This window comes from Calonectris borealis, chromosome 13 (assembly GCF_964195595.1).
Source record: "Calonectris borealis chromosome 13, bCalBor7.hap1.2, whole genome shotgun sequence".
In the NCBI taxonomy this organism is placed as follows: domain Eukaryota; kingdom Metazoa; phylum Chordata; class Aves; order Procellariiformes; family Procellariidae; genus Calonectris; species Calonectris borealis.
In genome coordinates this window covers 22,379,865-22,392,037 of record NC_134324.1, presented here as the reverse complement: position 1 = coordinate 22,392,037, position 12,173 = coordinate 22,379,865, and the positions used below count along the sequence as shown (strand labels likewise).

The window sequence follows — 12,173 nt, the reverse complement described above, 5'->3', positions numbered from 1 at the left end:
GGATCCCAAGGATTGATAAATCTGTAAATATAGCAAAATGAATTATAAAGATTTTGCTACACTTGTCAGTAAAAATTCTTTCCTCAAAAAAAAAAAAAAACCACAAACCAGAAGAGGAATATCCTTTCTCTCTTTAAGTACACACTTAGAATCCTTTAGTGCTGGAATTAGAAGGGATGTGTGAATACGACTAGTGTCAAAATACAAAGGATACTGAATGAAAAACCACACCTTTGTAAAGGGAAACAACTCATTGTAATTTGCACCTCTTTTGCAAGCATACCCCTTGACAAATAGCTCATTGCAAAGAAATCCATCGAAATGAAAAATATATCAAATTCACTCTACAAATTGTAGCTAGACAGCCATATAAAGGCAATTCTCAAGTCATAAGGTATGGTTTAGTTCTCCCATGTTAATATCAAGCTCTTACTAACGACATATAAAACCACCTTCAGAATAATTTTTCTCAGCGGGAACACTTACATTGACCTATAGAGCACCCATGTGTCAGGCGCTTTACGGAAAAGCTTCAAGGCAGTTCTGATCCACTAACTTGATAACCCAGATGTTTCTCACTGCTGATTGCACTTACCTAAGCTGCCCTCACTGCAAACAAACTACTATACAGCAGTTTCAGAGGAAGGAACCCAGCCTTTCAGGCAGATAAAGGTTGTCTTCAGATTGAAACAGAAGCCAACAATATTACTGGGCCTAATCAAAGACTTTTTTCAATACTTTTTACAGTCATTTTCTTTGTACTTCTGGCACCACCTTCATTAGGAAGATTTATTGTCTGCTTTTTAAGATTTATCAGTTTGCAATGGCCACCAGATGAAGGATCTCTTTAAACCAGTCTGTATGGGGAGAGTATGAACATGTGCATTACAGTTAGAGCCTTAATTTCTCCCATGCTGGAAATCCACTTACAAACATCAATAATGAGGGGAAAAATTTTGAGACAGTTTTATTCAAGACATGCTTTTTACAAGGTGCTCTGTATTCTGAAGTTATTGCCTTGCAAGTATTCAAATTGACTGTGTCCCTTAATTTAAGAAGTAAAAATGAGATTTTTTTGAGTAGCTGAGAAATTAAGAGAGTAACAGATTTACTTGTTGATTGATAACACATCACAAAAATAAAGGTTTCGGACAAGAATCATTTGAACATTGCTATTATAGTTATCACTGTTTTTCTTAAAAAACTTATTTTCTAAGTTACAAATACAAACAGCTGTTGCATCATCTTACAGCACCGGAATTGCTGTTGAATATCAGGGAAGGGTAATAGGATAGATAAAAGTTCTCTAAAAGAGAAAGCACCAGAACTAGCAGAAAGGTGGGTTGGTCAGCCCTTCATTTGAATGTAAATGTAATTATGAGGCAGGCAGTTAGGCTGACGTCAGACAAGATCTTGGTAAACCATTACCACCAGCACCTGGTAACACAGTTGATAATAAAAGAGGATGAAGTAGAAGATTCCAAGCAGAGTGGCATTATTAAAGAAAATCAAACACAATTCTTTTTAAGCAGCGAAAGAAAATGCGGAAGAACAAGATGTTGTGACAACATATTTACAATCTGTGACAATCATGTATGTGAGCTCTCTCTTGGATAAAGAAACCAGCATGTATCCAGGATCTGCAAGGTGCAGCAGCAACAACCTGCCAGTGCAAAACTTTGTGTCTACTCCACCCTATTCAGATTACATGGGATATCATCATGTGCCGACCCTGGACACCCATGGACAGCCTGCGGGAACCTGGGGATCTCACTATGGCCCACAGAGGGAGGACTGGAACGCTTACGGCCCAGGACCTTCCAGCACGGTTGCTGCTGCACAGATCAATGGCTCGCCTCCTGGACAGGTCTCCTACAGTTCTGCTGATTACAGCTCCCTCCATCCTGCTGGATCTGGGGGGTTACCTCCTGTAGATACAATTAATACACAGCAAATCTCTCCCAACAGCCAAAGGCACAGCTCTTATGAATGGATGAGGAAAACAGTGCAAGCTAACACTACTGGTAAGTATATATTCAACTTTCAACCCGAGAAAGCATCTTCTGCTATCACTGATCTTATAAATAATTAACTTTACTTGAAGCACACAGGTTGGTGGGTCATTTATGACATTTATTTAACCTACTGCTGTTTAATGCAGTTTTAACTAAATTTGCACTAGTTTCACTTTCATCCCATAAAGGCTTTATGGGGTTACTATAGTGGAATGGCTGTTGTGTTTAGATATGGCTGCATCTCACTCTAGTCCAGGAACCTTTGTTGTAACATTACGTAAAGCATTTTGGATGAAAAACGCGAGAACGTTATGGAACAACGAATGCAGCAACGTTTAACAGTTACAGGCAAAAATGCTACATAATTATTTTGTGCCGCAAGGTAAATATCAATACAAAATCAGGTTGATCTTTTTAAATCTTTACAGACTTTTCAATACTTTTAAAGAAAAGTATGTGCTCAAAATTATGTGCTCTGATCCAACTGTAGTGATTATGCAATTTTCTGCTGTTGTTCCTGTGTCTTTTATTTTTCTACCTAGATTTATTAGGTGAGAAGAAATATTCCTAGAGAAGTAATCTGACTCAAATGATCAGCGTAGGCTATTTTGTTTGCAGACCACATATCTCATCAGTTAAGCTTCCTTTTCATTTAGTTTTAAATCGGTTTTATACCATTTTTCTCGCGTACCAGAATTTTGCAGCTTGCCACAATTACACAAATAAAAATCACTTTCTTGCAAGTGTCACTCATTGATGCGCCTGGTTTTGTCACAAGCTGCATGCCAGATGAACCTTTCGGTGTATATTCCCAAGGTGTAAATTGGGTGTACCAAGCTTTGCTAAATCTATTGTTAAGGTTAAAAGTAGTAAGTGTGTGTTACAGAGCATCAAAGAAAATGGTCTAGAGAAAGAAGAGCAATTACAATTGGAGCAATCTTAGAAGACACAGAAAATCAGCACTGCCGCTTGAGACACAATCCTCCTTCAAATGGTTATTACTCAAGAGCAAAATTAGTCTGGTAATTGTTTCTTAGTAATAAAGCAGATACACATTGTTTTCCCACTGTTACTAAATATAAAACGTCTAGTGAACATTAAGATATCACAATGCCATCCTTCCACTTGGAGCCTCTACAAAGGTCTTCAAAGCCAAGCAGATTTATAGTCTGTTTTTTCCCCCTTATGTATACTCATGTAAATCAGCAGTAACTTCATTAACATCATTGGAGATTTGCAGGTGTAGAAGTGATGCAAGAGCTGAGTGTAGACCAAATTCAATTGAGACTACTGAATGTCAATGAGGCAACCCTGCCTCTGTCATGTTGTCACTGAATTTTAAATGTGTTAGCATTCTTAAAGAATAAAACTAAAAATATCTAAATCCTAGTTTTACACTTATTACACAGACATGGAAGACCCTGAAAGGTTTTCCACACACTTGCTCAACTTCATAAAATATATATGCAATTCAGAAAAGCAGTTATGTGCTTAAATTAATCTCTAGTCTGAAAAGCACTTACACAGAATTTACACACATGCCAAAATACTTTATGAACAATTCTGGACAGGTGAATCCGGGCCTGTCAATAGATACATGTCCTGAGGCTGTACATTCCTAAAGCCCAATCTTCTGAAGTGTTAAAAACAGCTCAGGACTTCACAGAATTGGGCTCAAGACATCAACCCAGCTTAAAAAAAGGGTTTGGGAGAATAAAGCACGAATGTGGTATTTTGTAAAATAAGAAAAGTACTGAACAGATCTGGCTTTTCATTGGTGTTTTTAAAATAACGTTAACTGTAAATACTGGAAAATTTTCATACCAACACATAAAAAGTTGTGAAAAATGAAAGGAAATTAAAACAAATAACGACAAGGCTAAAATTATGCATGTAACAGCTACATATTAATTTATCAATGCTTTCTCTAGAAGATAATGTAAGAAAACTTACTTGATGCCATTATAACCACTCTTTGAAACAGATGTGCTCTCTGTTTTTCCTTATTGCCATAATATCATTCACGCTATCAAAGGAGCTACTGGCTCCTCCCCTTCAATATTATCGCTGCTTAATACAGTTCATTGCTCTAAAATTTCAGAATTACAGCCCTAAACGTCACAAATATATTTATATACATAAATATGTGTATGTCCTTAACTTCACTAGTGGCGTGTACTCACGTCGATGTATGTGAGCAGCACTGAATAACAGAAATCAAAACACATCTAACTAAATGAGGGAGCCTACTGAAATACTGTCCTAAAGACAATGGGAATTATTGTTGAGGAGGGAATGTTAATGGCATTTTTTCCCCTCTATTTAGACTCTATTAAATACACTCCATTCTGATTCAATATTTGTATTTACCATTTTATACAAAAAATTAAATTGCAGGAAAAGTGAAATGAAAATTTACCTGACCAAGTCAATTCTCAGGATGAAACAACATCACGAAGACAGAAGTACTATGTCCTTTCAACAGACAAAATTTGATTCGAAATTATATATCCTCTTACTAAAAGACTGTAACTGTATATTCAGAACCAAACCTTTTTTTATTTCAAATGCACAAACATTGCAAACATATGAGGCAATAAGAAATTTTAAAAAACAAACATCGAAAGTGGGCTTGGTAAAGATATCTTCCCAGACAGGCTATCAGAATGAGAAAAAGAACATGTACAAAATTCCTTACAGTCCGATCCTGTTTTTACTAAAAATCAATGACAAAATGCCCTATCAACTTCAGTTAGGTAAGAGCAGAACTTCAGAGCAATTAATTTCTAAAGCCTGTGTAATCAACAGTGTAAAATGTGTATTTTATGAGAGCGCGTAAGCCTTCAAGGCATGAAACTTACTGAAAAGAAGGTATCCAAACAAGGGCCTAGAAAATAGATTTTATATCTTCTAAAACTTTATATGAAATTTCACCTGGGAGTGACCCTTCTCAGAAAGAGAATGGACTTTAAGGGGACGGAACAAAAGGACAACATTATTTTTATATTTTGCAAGATCAGCCTCAGCTTTTTTTTTTGAACTACAGTCAACACATTTTATGTCTTTGTTTAAACAAGCAGTGATGTACAAGCAATTCAGATTACATCACAGCAGAAACACAGCCAGAAAGCAAAACAGAAAAGCAGGAAAAAAGGCCAGGCCTCTCCTCTAATGCTAATTTATTTTGCTTTGTAAACTAGTTGTGACATCTATTTTCCACTGGCCTACATTGTCTGAGGTTTTGAGGCCTATCTGTCATATTGAGGCAACAGACCCTTTCAACACTTCTCTTTGCTTTGATATGCAGCCTTGTCTCTTCCTTCTCCCTCCTTTCTTCAGGAGTTATATTGCCGGAAAGGGTGATGATTTTCACAGCAAATAAAGAGGCCTTCTCCTAGCTTTATTGTCTTCAGAAGAAATGCTCTGTGAATTTTATGACCAACGGGAATGGGGAGAACTACTCCTTTTCTCCACCCCCTCAAATCATGGTTATATTTGCTGATTATAGTGAAGCCGGAATAACCCTGTTGAATTTTAACTTGTTTTCAAAGACTACCTTCTAAGCCTTCAGTTTACAAGGAACCTGAATATCTATACTATTGTTAACATTATAACTATCACTTAGAGCAAATATTTCAAAGCCAACAATTTGTACCTTGAAAAAAAAGTAAACTCAGTTTGATGATTGTTTTAGTCCTGCAAATTTAGGCAGGAAAATCTTGCACACGTGAAGTCAAAGTGGCATAGGATTTGCAAAAACATCCTTAGTTATGCGTATTTCAAAATGTCTTAAGCTATGTCTACCTCTAGCCTTCAGATAAAAATATCTCAGTCTATCCTCAATGTTGGTCCAAAAATTAGAGAGAACTGAGGACAAAAATATTCCTTCATCTATTTCTGTCCTTTTTTCCTCTGCGAGGATGAAAGAGTCTGACATTTGTTTAGGGCTTGTAAATTCCAAACCAATTGGCTTGTGTTTCTGAATGTGAAAGGGGTTCTGATAAGATCTCCTTGTCGCTCCTTTGTGTGGCGTGTGCTTCATCTTAACACCTCAATGGATTTTAGGGAACCACTTTAAAGGAGTCTTTGTCCTACAGTTTGTCCCAGAAAACTCACTTCAAAAAAAACCTGGGAAGATCAGAAGAAAAAGGAAAACTATCTAGTTGGCTGTTGAAAGTGCAAAGGAGAACAAATAAGTTGAAAAGTGATCTCTCTGTATTATTATTATATGAAGAATTGTTTTTAAAAGTCTATGAAATGAGAGAGATCTTCTAAACATCAAGTAATGCTTCTCTTAACAGTATTCATCCAATATATCTAAGAATATTTCTTTTACACATTAGAGGATGATACCGAAATCCTTTTACAAGTATTTTATTGCCTCGTCTTACAAATTGCCAAGTGCCTTCAACTCGAAAGGGAAGCTCAGCACACAGAGTACCCCCAGTAATAGCTCTACAGGCACTCAGCATCTTGCAAGACTGGACCTTTCTGAAAAAATAAATTCAAATTATTATTGAACTTATAAGCATGTCCTATGGCCACACAAGAGAGTGAAAGCACTTCTAGTAGGACATTTCTTTGCGTTAGAGAGGTGATCTTCAAAAACTCAAATAAAGAATTAGGTCACGGTACAATTAAACAAATTGTGACTGAACTTCAGTCTCGAAATCCTGTGTATTTATGCCCACATATACACGGAAGTAATTTCAATGAACACTGAAATGAAACCCCTGTGAGATCAAATATTGCCAGCACCAATTATGTACTGCTATGAATTATTTAAGATGCTTCACTTGAGCTTTACATATAAATGTATGTTTACAGAGAGAGGGAGATAAAGAGGAAAAGACAGTTATGATAACCAATACTCACTCACTTATTCACTCTGAACCTCATATTCCTTCTCTGTAACACAGAAAACAATCCCATGCAAGTCCTCTGTAGTTTAATGGATGTCTGTAAAATGTTTGAGATGTTTGAAAGAAAGATGCTATAGAAAATCAAATTCAACATATTAATAATATTTCTTTCTTAAACAGGTAAAACAAGAACAAAAGAAAAGTACCGAGTTGTTTACACAGATCATCAGAGACTAGAATTAGAGAAGGAATTTCACTGCAACAGATATATTACAATAAGGAGAAAGTCAGAACTTGCAGCTAACCTGGGACTATCTGAAAGACAGGTACACAGAGACTATCATTCATACACACCCATTCATCAGACACTGTTACTGCCAGAGGACATGAGCAGCATTCACGTTCTGTATCCAAAGGTAGTGCGAAGGCAACCATGATAAAGTTTGTGAGTATACTTGACACACAGAGAATATACTATGCAAATACAAATTATTAAATAGGCTATTTTGACAGAAACCTCCAATTACGGGTAACTAAACATTAGGAATTCATTTATACTGGAAAAAGTACTTATTCTTACGTACATAACAGCTTGCTAGTCAGCTAGAATTTAAACAGTTCAGCTTAACATTACCTTAGCTATGTTCTCAACAGTTATGACATTCACCATGTTATTTCTTCTTGCAATCACACAAAATGGTGGCTGGAAAAAATCCAAGGCATTGGATATATTTCAGCTGTAAGCCAGGAAAATGAAAACTCAGCATTCAAAGAGCAATCAAACGAGATATCTATGTATTTTATGTTACAAATTTACTGTCACTATTTCCACAGGTCACATTTTTCCTCAGTCAGTTAGATTTCAGCACATTTTAAGAAGTTTTTACAGCCTTTGATTTTCAAGTCAGGATTTCTTTTTGCTATCATATTCACAGGTACTTCACCTGTAGTAGTAGTTCACACCCACTATATACAGGATGCTTTAGGCTATAAAATTTGGTGCCAAATGTTTATGCCTATTATACACATACATGTAGCCAAGACTATCCATTCAGGAAATTTTCAAGTGCATACTTACATCCATTGCTTCTCTGGAAAGCAGCTCTGCATTCATTCATATCAAGTACATATTTAGGCTCTGTCCTGAATAAATATAGTCTCCTAAGCAGGGGCCCAGGGATCTTAGCTGTGTCCATACAAAGACTAGAGGAATTCAGGATAAAGAATTTCCTAAAATCACTGTGTTGGACAGCACGCTTACGAGGCACAGCTCTGCAGTCTGCAAATATGGTAACTGTTGAATCCAACCCTCCTTACACAACAGAATTGCAATGATTCTGCTACAGTTGGAGGATAAGGGAAGATTTGGCAATACTGAATAAGGCATCTCATACCTTAGCAACCAGATTTATTGCCCCAGGTAAATTTAAACAAAAGATCTTTCTTTTTAGAATTCTACAAACTTTTGTTCTTTCTGAAGATACATATTCAGTTCTCTAAAATATTCTCCTCTTTCAGTGGCCTCCTCTGCTGCTGCATTCAGTCTGTGCAAGAAAATGGAATAGAGAGGGACCAATTGAGGCTGGAAGAGTAAGGATACACAGATAAGCAACGATATTTTAGGATCAAGCACTGGATGCAGTGATGTTCAATCTCAGACCTAAATAGTACATAGATTACACTCCGCAGACTATAAGTGGCCCCAGAAAGTAACTACAAAAAACAAGTCTATCATTGATGGACTGAAGTTTGTTATACAGTAGGATGTAGCTCCATCAGAAATTTTCAGAGAACTGCAATTATAAAAGATCCAAAACCTCTGCTTTAATGTTATGCAAGCTGCCTGATTTAAAACACAGACATGCCTGGAGTAACCAGTGATACCGCATAAAATCAATAGTTTCCTTTTACATAGTTGTTGCTCTTGAAGCCATCCAATTTTTGACTGGTAAATTTCCTTCAAGTATAATGAAGACAAAATACATAATCTATCTGCATTTCTACAGGACTCACGTCAAAGCTAAATGCTTCTTACTGTCATTACCAGTAAGGCAATAAAATAATAACTATTTGGAAAATAATAAAAGATATTTTTAATATAAAGCAATGGTACAACTTTCCATATAATATTGTATTAAACACACCTTAAAGGATATAAGAGAAACTGTAAAGTGAGAACACAGAAAATTAACGATAAAGAAAACACAAACGGGGTTTTCTACCCATTCACACTTTCACATAAGGAAAGAAAATATAGATACTTAAACTAAAAGTAGATTTCAAACAGATAAGAGTCTTTTCATATGCACAATTAGCCTGGGAAATTCATTGAGTAGAGCTGATAGATCTATTTATACATGACATAGTATATATATATGTATTTTACATATATAAATATATAGCCCAGTAACAAAAAAATGTGAAACACTTAAAACACATAATAAGAATATACATACACACACAAATCACTCACAATATAAATGAAGAAAAAGGACCCTCACTACTTGTGTTTGAATTAATCTGTAACGCAGATGAAGAAGTAATCTTCAAAATTATTCCGTAACAACACATGGCACTGTCAAAGCTTAGATGATGAACTAGGTGGACCCTGAGTCTAAACAACTAAGCTGACTCCTCTGTTCCTAAATATTACAGAGCAAGTTCACTTTACACCAGGTCTAAGAAAAGAAAGTAATTTTCTATTGATTATGACATAGAAAATGAATACAGAGTAACTAAAAAAATTTTCAGTGCACAAAGCCAGTGTTGGTTTTTTTGGTTTAGGGTTTATGGGGTTTTGTGGGGTGGGGGGTTTTTTGTTGGTTTTGTTCATTTGTTTTTTTTAACATATCTATATTTTCATTGCTACTATTACTGTAAAAAGTTGACCACTGCTTTGAATCAATCAGATATCATTTATAACACCACAGGTGAAAATCTGGTTCCAGAATCGCCGAGCCAAAGAAAGAAAAATCATCAAGAAGAAAATATCTCAGTTTGATGGCAGCGGGGGCTCAGTTCAGAGTGACTCTGGTTCACTCAGTCCAAACGAAATATCTAGTTCTCTGTTCCCACCACCACATGGAATAAATGGATTACAGCCTAATGACATTCATCAAGTCATAGTTTCAGAATGAACAGAGGGAAAAAAAAAAAAAAGAAAAAAAGAAAAAGCAAGAATGGATTTCCCTGCCTCCTCCCGTGCCCCTGAAAACTCAACTTTGCAAAGGACCATTCTCATTTAACTGTCTTCAGAGTGCTGATTTCTAAGTACAGGATCTGGGACTATTATCAAAATATTTTAATTATTGCAGAAATCTCAGGGAACTTGCGCTACTAAGATTCATCACGCAAAATCTTTGAGTAGGAAGTAATTTGCTTCAGACACTGACACAAAGAATGATACAAGTGAAGATTCAAGTAAACGTAGTTCTAGTCTGATCATATATATACACAGAAAACTAAGTGAACTGATTATAGAGTATTATTGCATAAAATATAAGATGCTGGGTGTATTTGGTTTGTTACATGTTATATAATTAGAGTAAACCGTAGATGTTAATAAATATTCACACTTAAGTGTACTGAAAAGAATGCTACTTTTTAAAAACAACAAAACATTTAAAACACTTTTAAACATTCAAGAAACATAACAATGTTGCTATGCCAACATATTGCATTTAATTAAATAAAACAAATCATCTTTGCCCCATGTAATTCAAGCATGCCAATCTCCTAAGCAATAGTTACAGATATATCATGTCATACCAAACCTGCCAAGATTTGTTCAATTGTAAGAAATGCAGCAATTTGTCATGCACGTTAGTAAATGCCAAATAGTTTGGAAGATACCGGTATTACTTCAATCTTCAATGAATGCACAGATTATTGCTCAAAAGTATGAGCACAAATGTAATGGAAAAAGAACTGCTACTACCAGCAAACCACCAAAAAGCAAATAAAGAATTTGTTTAATATCCGTAAACCTTTTAAGTGAAATAGTAGCAGTCTTGGGCCACTGATTTTATACATGACACTTATTTCAGGCTAAAGTCAAAGTAGCTGACACTGTATTTCGAAGCTGTCATCAAGCAGCTTGGCATTCACAAAGTCACAGCAAGCACGTAACAAAAGAAGTGTTCACTCCATGAGCACCCCTGAAAGAGCACGAATTAAGGATAAACATGTTCACAGTGTGATTAGCTTTAATTATTGGTCCATGTTGGCAGGTGAGAAGGTAGCAATGGTATATAGAAGACAACTGATGAGTCTGGGAAAAGTAGAAAGAAAACCCAAAGCACTAAAAAAATCCCCAAACCCTTCAGTAGTACTATTCATTGGAATTTCATAATATGAGCTTTTTGATAGCATACAAGTAAGTGCTCTATTGGAAAAATTTAATTTTACTGAAAATGTCATCAGGAGCAAAGGTAATAAAAAGGGAAAACAGAAGAAAACAAACAGAAAACACTGTTATCTGGCATATGAAAAGTCACACATCACTTATTTTAACAACATAAAACTCTTGGTCTCAGAAACAGCAGATCAAATTCTGCTTTTCTTAGTGTCAACAAGCATTGATAATGCACTGAGTAACATGGACAGAACTTGTCAAATCCAATTTATTGGATTCAATAAATTAGATCACTTACATTGGAAAATGTGCCTCACTGTTTCCCAATTATTTAAAAATAACTCTGTTAGAGTAACTCCATGAAAGTAATTCTATTAGGAGTTATGATAATAACTCTCTTCAAAAATAAATACTAAGTTATAAAATTGTAGACATAAATGTCTCAAGCTAAGCTAGGAAGAAAATCTGTAACAGAATAAAATCTTACTGATTGTAAGCATTTTGTGGGTGGTTCTCCAATATATTGCTAATAATTTCTTATTCATATGGTTAAAATAAATGGACATATCTTAATGCAAACAAATTGCAAACAAAAAATCTTACGTATATAAATATTTATGAAACTCAACCCTATGAGAAATTGAGACTACATCTGCATGGCTTTAATTCAGCATCTTCTAAAACTGCTCACTGATATTATAGCATTATGTGATCGCATGGACATTTTAGAAGACAGAGCAGCATGTTATAGAACATGCACACAACAGATCTATTTTTGTTTATATTAAGAGAAGTACACATGCTAGCAGACAGCAAGTCACACACATGCTGCTCTGCTCTGCTTTTTACTCAAAGAAATCCATACATTTGCCCTGTAACAGATTTGGGAGAGCAGGTTTTCCCAGTTCCACCAGCTCCCCTACCTGTGTTGTCCTTTTATAC

At 35.5% G+C, this 12,173-nt stretch overlaps 1 protein-coding gene across 1 annotated transcript; it reads left to right on the top strand.

The window, feature by feature from the left end:
• Positions 1–1,591: 1,591 nt before the first annotated feature.
• On the top strand, positions 1,592–10,241 carry LOC142087525 (homeobox protein CDX-4-like). The gene is made up of 3 exons (XM_075161826.1): positions 1,592–2,024; positions 7,058–7,203; positions 9,808–10,241. Exons 1-3 carry the CDS (start codon positions 1,592–1,594, stop codon positions 10,012–10,014), a joined length of 786 nt encoding a protein of 261 aa, XP_075017927.1. The 3' UTR covers positions 10,015–10,241.
• Positions 10,242–12,173: the final 1,932 nt, after the last annotated feature.

What these genes read in the sequence shown, in the direction of transcription:
- LOC142087525 (XM_075161826.1), top strand. Translation starts at nt 1,592, where the DNA reads ATGTATGTGAGCTCTCTCTTGGATAAAGAAACCAGCATGTATCCAGGA. An exon ending in AGTGCAAGCTAACACTACTG is followed by an intron (nt 2,025 to 7,057) that starts GTAAGTATATAT and finishes TTTCTTAAACAG; the next exon opens with GTAAAACAAGAACAAAAGAA. An exon ending in TGGGACTATCTGAAAGACAG is followed by an intron (nt 7,204 to 9,807) that starts GTACACAGAGAC and finishes ATAACACCACAG; the next exon opens with GTGAAAATCTGGTTCCAGAA.